The 18594-nt window shown below is 42.4% G+C and overlaps 1 protein-coding gene across 1 annotated transcript in view; it reads left to right on the top strand.

Annotated features, from left to right (window-relative positions):
* The window catches only part of faf1 (Fas (TNFRSF6) associated factor 1), a 79957-nt gene extending 68336 nt beyond the window's left edge, over window positions 1-11621 (top strand). The window contains exons 18-19 of the mRNA XM_035782001.2: window positions 3374-3589; window positions 10779-11621. Coding sequence (XP_035637894.1) covers window positions 3374-3589; window positions 10779-10862 — 300 coding nt within the window. The 3' untranslated portion in view covers window positions 10863-11621. The remainder of the gene's footprint in view (window positions 1-3373; window positions 3590-10778) is intronic.
* Window positions 11622-18594: the final 6973 nt, after the last annotated feature.

Genomic DNA, 18594 nt, shown 5'->3' with positions numbered 1-18594 from the left:
AATATTCCACAAGACCTAGAATTGCCTTGTGTGTATCCCACAAAAAAGGTTCACTGTTATAAGCTTACTTTTTTGATGAATTGAAGCAAAATTCCTGGGCTTAACTTCCCATGGAAAATATTCAAGAAAATGTTTACTGGAAATTTACTGGAAAGTTTCCAACCCTAGTATTGAATGATGAGAGTGGAGACTGAGACACACTGTTGGATTCAGTAATGAAGCCTAAAGGACACTCCCCACAACAGGAGAGTGACACAAACAACCTGGAGGAAGACCAGGTTCATTCCACAACCATAATCATGTGTAGGGATGAGGTAAAGGGAGTTCTTTGTGTGTATGCCATTATTGTGTATGACAGGCTTTCACAGGTGGTACATCTTCATAGATTACTTCTAGATATACATCAAGTATTTGACATTCATTTTGTACCTATATCTGAACTTAATGACTCATCACACAACCGTAACTGCCACTGGAACCTCAGATGTACAATTGAAGTCGGGAGGACTCCACTTAGGTTGGAGTTTTTCAACCACTCCACACATTTCTTGATAACAAACTATAGTTTTGGCAAGTCGGTTAGGACATCTACTTTGTGTATGACACAAGTCATTTTTCCAAAATTGTTTACAGACAGATTATTTCAAGTATACTTCACTGTATCACAATTCCAGTGGGTCAGAAGTTTACATACACTAAGTTGACTGTGCCTTTAAACAGCTTGGAAAATTCCAGAAAATGATGTCATGGCTTTAGAAGCTTTTGATAGGCTAATTGACATAATTTGAGTCAATTGGAGGTTTATCTGTGGATGTATTTCAAGGCCTACCTTCAAACTCGGTGCCTCTTTGCTTGACATCATGGGAAAATCGCAAGAAATCCTCAGACAATTGAAAAACAATTGTACACCTCCACAAGTCTGGTTCATCCTTGGAAGCAATTTCTAAATGCCTGACGGTACCACGTTCATCTGTACAAACAATAGTACGCAAGTATAAACACCATGGGACCACGCAGCCGTCATACCGCTCAGGAATGAGACGCGTTCTGTCTCCTAGAGATTAACGTACTTTGGTGCAAAAAGTGCAAATCAATCCCAGAACAACAGCAAATGACCTTGTTAAGATGCTGGAGGAAACGGGTACAAAAGTATCTATATCCACAGTAAAATTAGTCCTATATCGACATAACCTGAAAGGCCGCTCGTCAAGGAGAAGCCACTGCTCCAAATCTGCCATTAAAAAAGCCAGACTACGGTTTGTACTTTTTGGAAAAATTTCCTCTGGACTGATGAAACAAAAATATAACTGTTTGGCCATAATGGCCATTGTTATGTTTGGAGGAAAAAGGGGGACGCTTACAAGCGAAAGAACCCCATCTCAACCGTGAAGCACGGGGGTTGCTGCATCATTTTGTGGGGGTACTTTGCTGCAAGAGGGACTGGTGTGCTTCACAAAATAGATGGCTTCATGAGGTAGGAAAGTTATGTGGATATATTGAAGCAACATCTCAAGACATCAGTCAGGAAGTCGAAGCTTGGTCGCAAATGGGTCTTCCACATGGACATAGGCTATAAGCATACTTCCAAAGTTGTGGCAAGATGGCTTAAGGACAACAAAGTCAAGGTATTGGAGTGGCCATCACAAAGCCCTGACCTCAATCCTATAGAAAATGTGTGGGCAGAACTGAAAAAGTGTGTGCGAGCAAGGAGGCCTACAAACCTGACTCAGTTACACCAGCTCTGTCAGTAGGATTGGGCCAAAATTCACCAAACTTATTGTGGGAAGCTTGTGGAAGGCTCCCCAAAATGTTTGACCCAAATTAAACAATTTAAAGGAAATGCTACCAAATACTAATTGAGTGTATGTAAACTTCTGACCCACTGGAAATGTGATGAAAGAAATAAAGCTGAAATAAATAATTCTCTCTACTATTATTCTGACAATTTACATTCTTAAAATGAAGTGGTGATCCTAACTGACCTAAGACTGAATTTGTACTAGGATTAAATGTCAGGAATTGCGAAAAACAGTGTTTAAATGTATTTGGCCAAGGTGTATGCAAACTTCTGACTTCAACTGTATTTAAACAAGGCTCGAGTTCTAACCACAGACTTAGTTCCAGATTGTTTCGCTCGATCACCCACTACTACTGTTGTCGGTCATCAGGTAGAAGGTTGGGAGATAATAAGCGGAGCCAGTGTGTCTGTATAGTGTGTGGAGGAAGGACAACAGCTGTCCCAACCATTCAGAGTTGTGCTGCTTATCCCTGGCTGCTCCAATGCCTAATTTCTCTGACATTGTGTGTGAGTAAACAAGGCAGCATGGTGTCCCACACCTGGAGCCCAGCCAAACACCCACTCAGCCGCCCGGGACTACACACTGTCTGTACCCACAGACCAGACCTCAAGTCTGCCTCACGTCTCCGGCTGTCTGCCCTGCACCACCCGTCACAATGCCCCGCAGGGTAACAAACCGCTCAGTAGACCCATGAGTACAAGGGGAAATGCTTTCTGTGATTTTGTCTTTGTGTGGAGAGGGAGATGAAAGGATAAGAGGCAGGGGGGGAGTGGTGATGTCATTATTTACTGGTACCAGTGGCCTCATGGTGCTCCTGTCAGGTGCGCACACTTCCCCCTCCCACCCCTCCTGTGGTGGTGGTGGTTGTTTTTTGCGTTGAGTGGTTATGCTCCTGTGTGTTCTTTGTGAGATGCAGGCCTTAAGTGAGGCGTGTGCTCTGTGGCTTTACAGACGCCACAGTTCAGTGTGCTGCTGGGGGGCCCTTTACCAGGCATCTACCTGGGGAGTGCCTCTGGCACGCTCCCACTCGAAGCCTGGAGCTGCTAATGAGCTACTGTTGTACACTTTTATGAAATATAATTGCATTATGGTTGGTAAATAAAGCTGCTGTGTGTTGTCACAGCATATGCTACCCTCTGTCAAAACAGGAACAACAAGCTGGAGGGAAAGAGCCCCGTGGGAGCAGCAGGTCCTGCTCTGTGACACTGGAGACCTGATTAATTTCCCTGCTGTTGATGAGGCGATCCTATTTGTTCTGGGCAGTTATCTAATCTACCCCGGCACGAGTTAGCGTTGTTCTACATGTCTTTATTAATGAGACGCACCGACTAGCCTACACGTTTTGGAAGAAGAGGCCAGAGGATTTGATGCCTTGTGGATTCAGTGTAATTTATATGTTACCTCATAAATAGTTGTTTTAAAGTTTCCCTTTCTACCACAGTTTGTTCCATGAAACAAAGTGAATCTATGTCATTGTAAGCAAATTAATCACACTTAAGTCATTGTCCAACTGTGAATAATCACCCCCTTCCCTACCTAACTCTATGATCGCTTTGTCCCTCCCCTTTGTTCAGGCCATCCGTCTCTCATTGGAACATGCCCTGCCGCCAGAGCCGGCAGAGGAGGGAGGAGAGCCAATTAGCAAGCTGCGTATACGAACTCCCAGTGGTGAGTTTCTGGTGCGGCGCTTCCTGGGCAGCACCAAGTTGCAGGTCCTCTTTGACTTTGTGGCCTCCAAGGGCTACCCCTGGGATGACTTCAAACTGCTCACCACCTTCCCCCGCAGAAACGTGAGTATTTAAATTTTTAGTCTTATCCAAAGCGACTTATAGTAGTGGAAGGCATACATTTTCATACATTTTCCGTACTGGTCTCCCGGTGGGAATCTTTCCCATAACCCTGGCATTGTAAGCGCCATGCTCTACCAACTGAGCCACACGGCACCACAGTGTGTTTATATTAGGAATGTAGCGATTCACCAATACGTATCGGTCCCCAATACAAATATTTAAGATACAAGTGCATCGAGCCACAAACCGATTGAAATGTAGCATGCGGCGATCAGAAAATATTTTATTTATGTTCTTTCTAACTTCCAAAAAAATAACTCCTCTATTGTGACAACTGATGCATCCTCTCGTTTAGTGTGGAACTCCATGTAGGCTTAACTGTGTTGAGTCATTGATCTACAAGTCATTTTGCATGCAGAACAACTCCAGGCAATGTCAGTAGCCTAGTCAAACTGAGCTCTGTGCCCAGCTTCGTGCACTGACCAGGTATGCGGTCTGTTCCTGATCTTGCTCATCTGCGCGGCACCTTCAGCATTCACATGCTTAAATGGCTTGCGTGATATTAGGCTTTTTTAGTTGAGTAACAACTGAGCAAATTACATAGGTTATCTGTGTGCTGTTGAAAAAAGTGTTTTACGGGAATAAAAGTAAGATACTGGAGACAAAAAACAGGCTCCATTAAACACCCCTAATCTGATAGTGGTAGTGGGGTGGTAGAAGCCTGGTCTCCCTAAGAATTGTTATTATTAGGTGAGTGCTTACATTTGTCCTATTTCACACATTAGTGTATTATACAAGTGTGAATTAGTCATGTTATTTTTTTGCATATCCCACTCTCCCTGAGACACCCTCGGAGAGTGGGGCCCGGGATCAGCCATTGACGGCGACCCTGGAGCAATTAGGCTCTTTTTTTTTCACCTAGTCGGCTCGGGGATTCAAACCAGCAACCTATTGGTTACTGGCCCAACGCTATTATGGCTCAACTCAGGTGCCTACATAGTCCATATGCCATAGACCTACACGGATTATACAAAACATTAACACCGGTTCTGTCCATGACCTAGACTGACAAGGTGAATCCAGATGAAAGCTATGATCTCTTATAGATGTCACCTGTTAAATCAGTGTAGATGAAGGGGGAAGACATTTTTAGGCTTTGAGACATGGATTGTGTACATGTGCCATTGAGAGGGTCAATGGGCAAAACAAAAGATTGAAGTGCTTTTGGACGGGTATGGTAGTAGGTGCCAGGCTCACCGGTTTGTGTCAAGAACTGCAGCGCTGCTGGGTTTTTCAAACTCTGTTTCCCATATGTATCAAGAATATACCACTCAAAGGACATCAACCAACTTGACACAACTGTGGGAAGCATTGGAGTTGACATGTGGAAATGTTCTGACACCTAGAGTCATATCCCAAAAAATTGCGCAACTCAATATTTGGAAGGTGTTCCTAATATTTGGTATACTCGGTGTACAATCATTTACACACCAAACACAGAAGTCAGCTCAAGCTCAGAGGCCTAGGTCATGAGCTCGAACAGCAACAACAAATGTTAGTGCATTGGATTGTGTCGCATCGATTTGTTCTCTAATCGCACCAAATCATTTCACTAAAACATATCGTTCTTGTATCGAATCGTCTTGAACACATCCCTACTTTTAACAAGGTGGAACCAAAGTGTAATTAATGACCATTATTTAACTCCACAGTATGTTTATCTTTATTTGCTCAGTACCTTTGGCTGGCTAACTACAGGTACTAAGCAGTGATCAACACAGCAGCCTGTAATGTAACATCTCTGCAGGAGAAGTCCACAGTCATAATTGGCTCACCCCTGCATGTGGCTCCAGTTTGTTGCTCATCTCAATCCCTAGAGTCCGGAGAGTGTGACTGTTCAGATAGTTAGAGGATTTCTGTATAATTAAAAGCCATGGTGGGCTAATGAGAAATGTGTTTTTTCGTGTGCTTGCATGAGTGTGTGTGACTTCTATCCACAAGTGCATTTATAATGTGTTGAATATTAATTAGCCAGTACGTATACACAGAAGAGCGCTGGCTACTTAGGATACAGTCAACAGTATTCTCCTCGGTTGGTTCCTCTGCATCCACGGAGCACGGCGCCGCACCGACTGGAGTTCTCCTCCCAGTAATTAGAGCTGTTGGCCACGCTCTGCTCTGTGCTGTGGCAGGTAGCTAATGAGCACCATTTTAACTCCCTGCTTAATTGGAGTGGTGGAAACAAAATGGGATTTCCATGAATCAAGGGAAGTGTGTGTGTGCAGGCCTGCCCAGACAGCCTGCCATCCAGGTCTGTAGGGAACATGGGGGTACAAACACTTCACTCTAGCTAACTCACCACACGCGCACACACTTATACACATGCGCACACTAGACTCATACAGTACACAAACATTGGCGCACATACAAATGCTCACACACTCAGGTGGGCACACATGCCTTCATCTATATTCAAGCATATCCATGCCTTATTCACATCTTCTTAAATACGCTTTAAAATCTATGTGTTTTAGGCCAAGATAAAATGTCTTCATCTCCAATGAAGTTCTAGTAGAGATGTGGTGCAGAGGACAGGAGAAAGAGAGAGCAGAGTTTATGGGTATGTCCAAAATGGTACCCTGTTCTCTATATGGTGCACTACCCTGCAGGCCCTGGTCAAAAGTAGTGCACTACCCTGTGGGCCCTGGTCAAAAGTAGTGCACTACCCTGTGGGCCCTACATAGAAAACAGGGTGCCATTGTGGACATCACCAAGCAGTGTGTGCCAGAGTGTTTGTGCATCTGAACAGTGCCCAGTCCGTCTAATCCTGCAGCTCTCCTCTCTAATTAAAAGGAGCCTCGATCTCCTCCAGACGCTTCCACTGTTGCTCTGCTCGGATTAGCGGATGTACCACTATTGCATTTGTAATACACCGCAAATGTTTAAACTTCTTCTCTCCTTCCCCTGCATGACAACTCAAGATAATTGCCAGCAATAAGAAAGCAATTAAGTGGAAGATGATTAAACAGAAATAAAATCAAATGCATCGCTGACTTTATACTTTTGTTTCTTTGACTGCTTGTTAGTTATTGGAGGAAGTTTCATGTTTTGCTCTTTGCGTCAACATGTTTCTTCACACTCACCAGAACTGTACTGTGTATGTGGTCTAGATACTCAGTAGTTCCAGTCGTGAGTTAACTTAGCTAGTCTAGGTTTTAGACCCCCAAACATTCTTCACAGGATATTTTTCTTCACGTTGTGATACTGTACTTTGTGCTGAGTTTAACCTTACCCTAATTGTTGTTCCAGGTTTCTGAAAATTAAATGTTTGAACAGTACCAACGTGTAGAATGATTTAGACAAAACTCTAGATTTAGGAAAAATAAACAGTGCTATGAAATGATCCTCGTGTCCAACTGAACTAGACATCACATCTGCACAACTTGGTTCATTTCAAGGAAGAACAATTGCAGTTTGTTGATTTAGTCCCAAAATTCCTACTCCTTCCCCGAAAGTATTTCCACAATATCCTCTCCCACATGTATGACTGCATGTGGGATATAGCTCCATGTAGGTTATAGCTCTGATTCCAGTCGCTCTTATCCAGAGCGACTTACAGGCGCAATTAGGGTTTAGAGTGCCTTGCTCAAGGACACATCAACAGATTTTTCACCTAGTCGGCTTGGGGATTTGAACCAGCGACCTTTCGGTTGCTGAGTCAAAACTCTTAACCGCTAGGCTACCAGCTCCCCATAGTTCTGTACATGCATACTGTACTCAGTCTCACACTTTATGCATTGTGTGTGTGTGGGACTGGTGTTTGTGTTGGCTCCGCTCTAGACGGCATATAAGCGGACTTCTGAGAGCAGATTGCTTCCCTGTTCCAGAGAAGTTAAAAGCTCAGGGCCTGTTCCCCTGGGGAACGGCAGCCCCCCTTTTCACCCTCCTCCTTCTCTCCAGGCCGCGCGGCGGCCCACTTTGAAGTGTGTTGTTCACGCCCTGGCTCTACGTGTTGTCATCGTTCCTGGAAGCACATAATGATCTCCCACTGCTTTTGTAATTGGCCAAATAAACACTTGACAACACAAGTTTTTAAAACAGACAAGTTATATGGTTTGAATTAACATAGAACCTAAATGGCTTCATAAAAAAATGTTATTTCAGCTGCACGTTTGATTGTTAGAAACTGACATCTTGAGACGGGTGTTTATTTTTTCACTCGTCTCAAGTTATCAAATGTTTTATTCATACTAATGAAGTGATTTGCAATATTTATTTTTACTTCAACTTAAGTGTTAATTATGTTAAGCACGATAATCATAACACCGAAGACAATGACATGGAGTTAATCCATTATTTTGTGAGATGTGATGGCAGATCCTCAAACGGATATAAAGAAATGTTCCTACTAGTCCTTTAGTAGAGATTAAAGGTAAAGATCCAACATTCCCTCAAATAAAATCTAGAAATTCTACTTAGTGGGACATCCGAGGGTAGGCATAACATTTCTTGTGCGTTATTTTCTTGATACAACCCACATTGATGTTCACATACTGAAACCTCCAAAGTCCTTGGGTAACTTGCATAAGTAGTGTACGTGAATGAGCCTGTTTTAGACCAACATTTTCCATTAGTTTTAATTTGATGGAAAACTGTTTTATATGACATCTTCAGAGGAATTAGACTGTTTTGGCAGTAGTAGTGGGTCTCTCAAGGAAGGTGGCATCTTGTTCTGCTCCGTTTGTTTGGCCACTGTGAGCCTGTCAGGATGAGCGTGTGATCGAGTTAGATGATTATCCACCAACATTGTCAAGCACTTGAGAAAACACCGCTGCTACAGATTAAACCGCAACCTTCAAAACACTTAAAATGGCCCTCCACAGACTGATGCTAGACTTTCATGTTGTGTGCCAGACATCTAGTTGGTTTATCTACTACACTATAATATAATATAATAATAATATAATAATATATATTATATTATTATTACTACACTAAAATGTAATTACAAGTCATACAGTACAGTTTAAATGCTTGTGTATTGCCTTTATCATAGAGCTGTTCGTTGATAAGATTGCTTTGTTGGCCATATCATGAATAATGTAGGCCTGTGTATGTTTGTGTCAGGCTCTGCCCGGCTGCTGTATGTGTCACAGGGGAGAAGAGAATTCATCGCATATAGGGAGAGCCAGACAGTGAAAATATAGAGGGTATCGCGACGCAGAGTGGAGAGAAAAACAACAGCTTTGTTTGTTGACAGATGCCTCAATGCTTATGGTCTCTTAATTGGATAACAATGTAAACAATCACTGATGGCGCTTGTCTCCTGTGTCAGTGTGGCATCTTGTTTCTCTACTTTTTTTTTAGTCAGATGCTCTCCCCTCCCCCACGTCAACACACACACAGCCGCACCTGCTCCTCCCTAAACCCTAATTTACTCATACCTGATGCTGTGGTGTCATAACAGCCTGTCAGGTTCATTAGCATAGCTGGCATTTGTGAAATACTGAGCAAAAGGTGGGGGGAAAAGGTGTTCAGTTCACCCGTTGGGATGTAAATCTTTTAGCAGCACAACATCTTGCTTTCCCCTGGCTGCGGTGCGTTGTGTAGGTTGACGTGACACCCCTCCCTGTGCTGCCTTATGAGCTCAGGTCATGCTGGGGAGCGAGGAGCACTAATGACAGGAGAAATGAGTATGAGAACGTGATGTCAAAGAGCCTCCATTGGTGTGACATTTCCCTTTTCCTCTGGGAATAGCTGTGTTTGCTGATGAATTCTTGCTCCTCCTGGCATCATACCGTTGAAATTATGTAGCTCGAGTGAAGGTTAGGTTTTGATGACTCAATGATCATTGGAAATATGACTCATTAGGAAAGAATACTCTTTATTTATATTGAGGGAAGATTAGTTTATTACCATATGTGTGTGGTAGAACAGATATCAGGGAGTAGGATCAGCCTGTTGGTGGCATAACAGGCACAATACATCCAAATTCAACGGTGAACCGGGCAGGACAACTGACAACTGCAGGGATTACTTCCCCAACCAGAGCAGAGGTTGAGAGAGATCTGTCAGGATAGTTACAGAGCAAACTCTGACTCCATGGTGAAAGGAGAGTTGATGTGGGTGTTTAACTTGATTTCAGCCTCAAAGGTCTTCCAGCTTTCACATCATCCAGCAGTGTTTCTCCACCTAATGTCGTTGTGAGGATGGTCTCATCAGTGTGAGGTGAACTCGGACCTTCTTGCGCTGGTTGTCTGATGCCTGCTAGTTAATTACCACCCCAGTGATCATAACAGGAGGTCTAATCAGAGGCTGTCACCACAGGCAACAGATAAGCCCTGGCCTGGCCCCCACGTCACAGTAGACAGAGGGCCCAGGTGTGGGGAAGGGGATGACGGGGGCCTATGTAACAGGAGACTCCCGGTGATTAACCCTCATAAGCTAGCAGGCTGGGTTGTCTCATGTTAAACAGCATAGGTTACCCGTGTGTCACCATGGCTGACGAAATTGGCTGCATTATGGGTGGCAATGCATTATTACCATCTTGCTCTGCCGATGCCCTGAACCTGGATTTGAATGATGAATATTTTGACACTTATTGATACTGTATGTCTTTTTTAATATTAGCATCTACCTTACGTCTTTTTGTTTGGTCATTCATTCAGTAGGTAAATGTGACTAGTTTAAGGTCGTAACACACATCGTTCAAGGCAGGTCCTTGTAGAAACCACAGCTGTTTAGTTTGGATGGAAGCCTTAGAAAACAGAAATGATCAATCTCTCTGGGGAAACGCAACGCTGGCCACCAAAACGGAGATGATCAGATTACTGTCTCACCGTCAACGGCTTTTCCACTTGATGATGTAGCTTAGAGACATACCCCAAGCAGAGGCCAAGTTAACACCTTTTCAGTACGTCTGTTTGCATGGTGTACTTTGGTACGTTCACATTTGTGTACATGTCCCAAGGTACACAGAAACGTGTTCAATGATAAAAAGATTAAGAATTGGACTAGTTGATAGTTTGTACTTTTTACCAGGCACATTGCAACTTAACACTTTCCATGTATGCACATGTGGTTAAATGCCACTTCCAACTGGAGCTAGAACAAGGACGTGTGTAATGACTGTCATGTGTCCTGTATGAATGTGTCCTCTTCTCATGCTTCTCTTGTTCTTTCTCTGCAGATCACCCAGCTAGACCCAGCCTCGTCTTTACTGCAGGCCAAGCTTTTCCCGCAGGAGACCCTGTTCCTGGAAGCTAAAGAGTAGGACAGCCTGGCCATGTGGTGGTGGGACTGGCTGGAAGAGTAGTGAAGAGTTCTAGCATGGTTTTAGTGGGTCTACAGAGACAGACCACCCTCTCACATGGAGGTGAACTCTCAAACACACACAATACACAACATATACAGTACACTATTCACACTCACAAACCCCCCCCACACACACACACGTGTAAGCATCCCTGCTCTCGGCCTGTGCATCGTACATGAATGCCTAGTGTACACGTATGCACAAAGAAGCTACCACAAGCACACAGCCAAACACTCTCGCCCCTCACTTAATTGCAGTGTCATGGTTTTCTCTGTCCACACTTACAGTATGATAAAGGATATTAATAAGAAACTTTTGAGTAGAAGAACAGCATCACGGACAAGGACTTCCCACTACAGTACGGCTGCTTTTTTAAAGTCATGTTTTGTTTGAATAAAATAAACAAGGAGACATTTCCTGGAGAACGCTGGACTATCTAATCTCCACCTGCAGTTGGCCATACCCCCATTGCTCCCACCTGCCCCTCCATGCACCCAACCAGGGATGGACCCCCTCCTGCCCCCTTCCCACCCGCAGCCAGAGAGGCTCAATGTTCCTGATCTGCACCCCTCCTGCTCTGCTCTGACCAATCTGGTTTTAATTTCAAAATACTCCACAACCAACTGTTACTACTTTATTTTTCTTGATCCTTTTTAAGTTTGATGCTGTATTAGTTTTAGTTTGATTTACATTATATAAAATATATATGAACATGCATCCGTCTGAGCCAGCACTCTCTTGAAACGCGCACACACACATACATGTCATATGAATTTTGTATTATTGTGGCCTTTTGTGATTATTTTTTATCCCCCCTAATTTAAGTGGTATCGTTAATACAGATTTGACCGTGAGTGTTTTGAGCTGTAGTGGAGAGATGGGTAGGCTATTAATTTTGTAAATCTGACTTGGAACATTTAGTATTTTAAGTGGCTATTAGGTTTTATTTAAATTTGGTTTATTCCTTGTCACCTTCTGAGTCATTATTTCTGGGTTTCTGTCATTGAGACTTCAGCAAACTTTCTACAAAACATTAAAGCTATTATATTATTTAAACCATTTATTGTCTATTTGGCCAGCAGGCTATGGGCTGTCCTTGTATGAAGGATCTGAATAGGAGTTTTTGTGTTTGACTCTGAAGTGTGTACGTCAGCATGCTGAACTCCGTTAGCTAACATGGTAAGCTTCCTGTCAAGCCAGGCATGGGGAAAATACACCACATCTGGTCAGCGATGGGCTCTCTGGAGTAGCTGTGAAGACTACATGTCGATATGCAGCCTGAGTTTGCTTTAGACATTTGAGACATTTCTAAAAGCAATACGTTTGGATGAACTTCAGTGTACTGAGTGACTGAATTCCTGATGGACAATCAGTTATATTATCTAATATAAAAAATGTAACTAGTGATGGGTATCAGTGTATGATGATGCGGCAGTATTTGCTATTCAGTAACAATATACATATACAATATACAAATGTATGTGGACTTCATAGGAACAGCAGTTAAAGTCGAAGTTTCCATACACTTAGGTTGGAGTCATTAAAACTAGTTTTTCAACCACTCCACACATTTCTTGTTGACAAACTAGTTTTGGCAAGTCAGTCAGGACTTTGACCGTGTTCATGACACAAGTCATTTTTTTTTCCAACAATTGTTTAGATGATTTCACTTTTATAGTACACTGTCACAGTATTAGTGGGTCAGAAGTTTACATACACTAAGTTGACTGTGCCTTTAAACAGCTTGGAAAAAAACTCAGAAAATGATGTCATGGCTTTAGAAGCAACTGATAGGCTAATTGACATAATTTGAGTCAATTGGAGGTGTACCTGTAGATGTATTTCAAGGCCTACCTTCAAACTCAGTGCTTCTGCTTGACATCATGGGAAAATCGCAAGAAATCAGCCAAGACCTCAGAAAGAGAATTGTGGACCTCCAAGTTTGGTTCATCCTTGGGAGCAATTTCCAAATGCCTGAAGGTACCATGTTCATCTGTACAAACAATAGTACGCATGTATAAACACCATGGGACCACACAGCCGTCATACTGCTCAGGAAGAAGACGTGTTCCGTCTCCTAGAGATTAACGTACTTCGGTGTGAAAAGTGCAAATCAATCCCAGAACAACAGCAAAGGACCTTGTGAAGATGCTGGAGGAAACGGGTACAGAAGTATCTATATCCACAGTAAAACAAATCCTATATCGACATAACCCGAAAGGTCGCTCAGCAAGGAAGAAGCCACTGCTCCAAAACCACCATTAAAAAAGCCAGACTACGGTTTGCAACTGCACATGGGGAAAAATATGGAAATTTTTGGAGAAATGTCTGGTCTGATGACACAAATAGAACTGTTTGGCCATAATGACCATCGTTATGTTTGGATCAAAAAGGGGGAGGCTTGCAAGCCGAAGAACACTATCTCAACCGTGAAGCACGGGGGTGGCAGCATCGTGTTGTGGGGGTGCTTTGCTGTTGGAGGGACTGGTACACTTCACAAAATAGATGGTGTCATGAGGAAGGGAAATGATGTTGCATCAATATATTCACATCTCAAGACATCAGTCAGGAAGTCTACATACACTATATATACAAAAGTATGTGGGCACCCCTTCAAATTAGTGGATTTGGCTATTTCAGCCACACCCGTTGCTGACCGGTGTATAAAAGCACATAGCCATGCAATCTCCATAGACACACATTGGCAGTAGAATGTCCTTGCCCAGTGACTTTCTACTTGGCATCATCATAGGATGCCACAATTCCAACAAGTCATTTGGTCCAATTTCTGCCCTGCTAGAGCTGTCCTGATCAACAACTGTAAGTGCTGTTATTGTGAGGTGGAAAGGTCTAGGCGCAACAATGGCTCAGCCACGAAGTGGTAGGCCACACAAGCTCAAAGAATGGGACCGCCGAGTGCTGAAGCGTGTAGCAGGTAAAAATAGTCTGTCCTCAGTTGCAACAGTCACTACCAAGTTCCAAAGTGCCCCTGGAAGCAAAGTCAGCACAAGAACTGTTCGTCGGGAGCTTCATGAAATGGGTTTCCATGGCCGAGCAGCCGCACACAAGCCTAAGATCACCATGTGCAATGCCAGGCGTTGGCTGGAGTGGTGTTAAGCTCACCGCAATTGGACTCTGAAGCAGTGGAAACGTGTTTTTCTGAAGTGATGAATCACGCTTCACCATCTGATAGCCGACGGACAAGTCTGTTTTGTGGATGCCAGGAGAACGCTACCTTGCCCGAATGCATAGTGGCAACTAAAGTTTATTGGAGGAGGAATAATGGTCTGGGGCTGTTTTTCATGGTTCGGGCTAGGCCCCTTAGTTCCAGTGAACATTCTAGACGTTTCTGTGCTTCCAACTTTGTGGCAACAGTTTTGGAAGTCCCTTTCCTGTTTCAGCATGACAATACCACCTTGCACAAAGTGAGGTCCGTACAGAAATGGTTTGTCGAGATTGATGTGGAAGGACTGCCCAGAGCCCTGACCTCCTTTGAGATGAATTGGAATGCTGACTGTGAGCCAGGCTTAATCGCCCAACATCAGTGCCTGACCTCACGAATGCTCTTGTGGCTGAATGGAACCAAGTCCCTGCAGCAATGTTCCAACATCTAGAGGAAAGAGTGGAGGCTGTTATATCAGCAAAGGGGGGACTAACTCTATATTAATGGCCATGATTTTGGAATGAGATGTTCGACAAGTAGGTGTCCACATACTTTTGGTCATGTCGTGTATCATGGTAGAGACTAGCTTGCTTTTCCTAAAAAAAAGTCATTTGCATTATTTTCTTGGTTTAGAGCAATATTTTCCAGACATCTCCTGGTATTATCTGCCACAAAGGCAAAAAAGAAAATCTCACTTCCACGACAAGCTTATAAGCTTATCTCTCCATCTGAAATGGCCTTCTTTTAACAGCAAAAAGCAACGTTTGAGCCGGCACAGTGGGCCCGATAGTAGAGCCCTCCTGTTCACTGAGGACTTTTCCTTTTATCAAAGAGGCAGGTTTTGGGAATCAGGATTAGTGCTCTCAATGCATGCCTCTAATGAAATGACCAGAATAGATTTAGTTATTTCTGGCATTCTTATTTATTCTTTGGGTGGAGGGTCAGTCATTAAGTTGGAACAGGAGCTCATGCAGTGTGTTTCAGAGCGGGAGTCTGACATTCATTGGGTCATTGGTTAAGACAGGTGGTGAGCAAATAAGAAAATCTAGAAATTCATAATCTTCTTGTCAGATTGTGTTCATATGACCTCTGTTTAAGTGGAGAGGAAAGACTCTACATCCTTGAGGCGAATTCATCCCTCTGCAACATACCCACCTCTTTCGTGGTTCTCACGCAAGGATTTTGAATGTTTAATGTGTTCATTCAGTCAGACTTCCCCAGGCTGCTGTGTGTGTGCCTGGTGAGACCGAGCAGAGCATGCGTCAGTCGGTCCCCTTCACAACCTGACATGACACACCATGTCAGTAACATACTGCTCATAGCATTTAAATCCTCATTTGAATTATCCAGGATTATACGTAGATAGGAAAAGTGTTCCTGATACCCTGGCGAAACAAATAACTGTCAGTGACAAACTTCCCTCATGCTTTCCCATTTTAAGCTCCCACAACTCTGACTTGTTTAAATAGGTAAGATTATGATTTTAAATGTAAGGAGCTTGCTGCACGTCCAGTTACAGAGCTACCTGTTTTGGCCCAGAGTTGACATCATGGTTGTAAAAATAAGGAATCCAGAACAGAGCTTAAGGCAGAGGAGAGGTCACTGGAAGGTCAGGATTTCATTGAACATATACTAGGTGTACTTAATCAAGAGACAGGTGCATAATACTTGTCAGGCCTTCTTCCCCAGGGAACTATGTGGATTGTGCAACTCCTGGTGTGTGATATTACTGTTTCAATCATTGAATGGTTCACTAATGCACTTGGGCATCTCTTTTGTACAGCTGCAACTAATGATGATGATTCAGTCAGAAATGCCTATTGGATATTATGATATTTCTCTCAACTTGATCCAACTTGTCACCTGATTTTTTTTAAATATATTTTTTAAGGCCGGTATATGTTAACTGTGCCATGCTAAAACAACATTTTACTGTACTAGAATTGCAATTTGTCCTGTTAAAGATCTCTCTTCCAGAGAATTGGTTGGGTATTGATGTCTACACGGTTATTCAAAACCACTTTATCGCTAAATAATTTGTCCGTAAAGGCCTGTTTTTACAATATTGTTGAAGTTTGTAGGAGTCCTCATATTCCCCAGGAAAACCATTCTCAGGCATAATGTTGCAGTAAACAGTGGGTGAGGTGAGTCTCAATGACTTGATCATTCAGAATTGTAAAACTTGCTTTCTTCCAAAAATATTCGACTTCACTTTCCCACTTCAATGTATGGATATGATGCTTAGTATAAATATTGTTTTATGTTGTTGACTGAGATTTTCCACCATCTCTCTTAGACTGGACCATAATTATAACAAGGTAAGTGTTGTGGAGGCCCATGTTCATATGGATATTAGAATGCAGATAGCTGTTATTATGCATGTACAAATCAAGTCAATGTGGCTTGACTATTTGGTGACGTCAGCTTGAACTCCCAGGACACCTATTTTGTTGGGGGTTCTTGGTCAACCTTTGGATGTCAGTGTCTTAAATGTGGTGGCTGTCACTCAGATTCTGATCTTGAAATGCCACCACCGTTAAATCCCACAATTTGAGAATGTGGTGGTGTGACAATGGACTTATTCTCTGGCTTCCTATGACACAGATTCACTGGTGGCAACATCAGGTGGTGACTTTCTTCTTCCCTAACAAAAGGGAAGTGTTCAATAATGTTTAACCAGTCTTCCAGGGTCAAGAATGTTGGCCCCTGGTGAGGGAACAGAATTCCTGATGCAAGTCATCTCTCCTTTTGAAGTAAGATGTGATCCCACAGCATCCTGCTTCTTAAATCCACTCAACAAGTGATGGAGGGATCCCAGACTAAACTAACCTGGAGGGTCACTCTAAGTTTACTTTCTCAGACGTTGGCACTCAATGAGTGCCAAAGAAACAGAATCTATGCAGCTTAAACTGTTGGGCACAAAAGGGGGCTCATTTCTCTCTGGGTTTCTTGTTCAATAAGAGGGAGTGTGGTGGTGGGGGTAGAGCAAGCGAGAGTCTGGATGTGTGCATGGTCGATGGACAGTGAGTAGGGGAGGTGGAAGAGTCAAAAACGTTGATCTGAAGCCACAACTTTTTCCAAATTAATGCATATTAATTGTACCTCCCTTCACAACATAGCATCAGAAGATATGATTCATTAGGTTTAACAGTCTTATGATGAGCCTTGTCATTATTGCCTAATACCCCACCCCTAAAGTCAATTTAGCTTTGGATGATGCAAATATAAAGGTTGTGATAGTAAAAGTATTATTTAGTAGAAATAAACGTGTAGAAACACACTCTATAGGTAAAGTAGCTATGTGGAACACTAATCAGTAACCTGCATATGTTATATGGTGTAAATCTATAAGCTTACATGTATACTCTACATTGGACCGTTAAATACTGATTACAGTGAGTCCCCCTAGTAATAAAACTCAACTGTTTTTCGATTGAAATTAGGACTTATGGCATATGAAAAATGTATCATTTCTGTTTTTAGGTCTTTCTCGCATTATTGTTGGTCTGTCTTTTATTCAATTTGTAGAAGTAAATAAAGTTCAGAACTTAATTAAACCTATTGAAGCCTACAAAAATAAATGCCTTTTTATAGAATTGTATCCTTTATGTAAATTCAAACGGAATAAGAACTGTTCAGGATAACGCAGACCATTTTATACTATTTTTCATGCAATTGCCCACAAACATTTGCACAGCTACAGTACGTTTAAAATAATGCTTGTTTCATGTAGTTCATAGGGACTGTAGGCCATTTAAAAAATATATATATTATTTCACCATTATTTAACCAGGTAGGACAGTTGAGAACAAGTTCTCATTTACAACTGCGACTTGGCCAAGATGAAGCAAAGCAGTGCGACAAACACAACACCGAGTTACACATGGAGTAAACAAACGTACAGTCCAGTAACACAATAGAAGAAAAAAACGTATCAATATGTTCCATTTTTAGGCCGTTTTATTTTGATAGAATATAATTACAGCCTCCGTAGGCCTACACTTATAAATGATGTATTGTAAACAGCATTTTAATCAACAGCTATTATGAGGCTAATCAGGGCAAAAGCGATGCAGTTACGTTTCGCTGCGTGCTTAGAAGACCAATTAGCATACAAAAATATATATATTTTTTCCATTTATGAAATTGTTTAACTTTGCCTCATTCGTTGCCCTACTGAGTTGTAGCTTTTACGATTTGTTATTTTTCCGGTTTTTTTTTATTCCTCACTAAAAACATGAGATAGTGAGTTGATATGCGGAGTGCGATTTTTATAAACCTATTTCTGACTGCATGAATAGTCAACCACAAATAAACTAAAGGTGCAAAAAAAAACAAGCCAATAGGTTTGTTTCCCGAGCCTCATGTAAATTGCATGACAATCTAAATGCTGTGTGACATAGCTGTTCAGTTATTACAAGATCTGAAATACTGACACAACTGAAATCGTGTCAGTAATTTCAGCTCTTGTAAAAACACAAGGAAGAAATATTATCAATGCCATCATGCCAATTGGTGATGTTTGCT

The sequence above is a fragment of the Oncorhynchus keta genome, chromosome 1 (genome assembly GCF_023373465.1).
Source record: "Oncorhynchus keta strain PuntledgeMale-10-30-2019 chromosome 1, Oket_V2, whole genome shotgun sequence".
Classification (NCBI taxonomy): Eukaryota; Metazoa; Chordata; class Actinopteri; order Salmoniformes; family Salmonidae; genus Oncorhynchus; species Oncorhynchus keta.
This window is presented reverse-complemented; position numbering and strand designations above follow the sequence as displayed.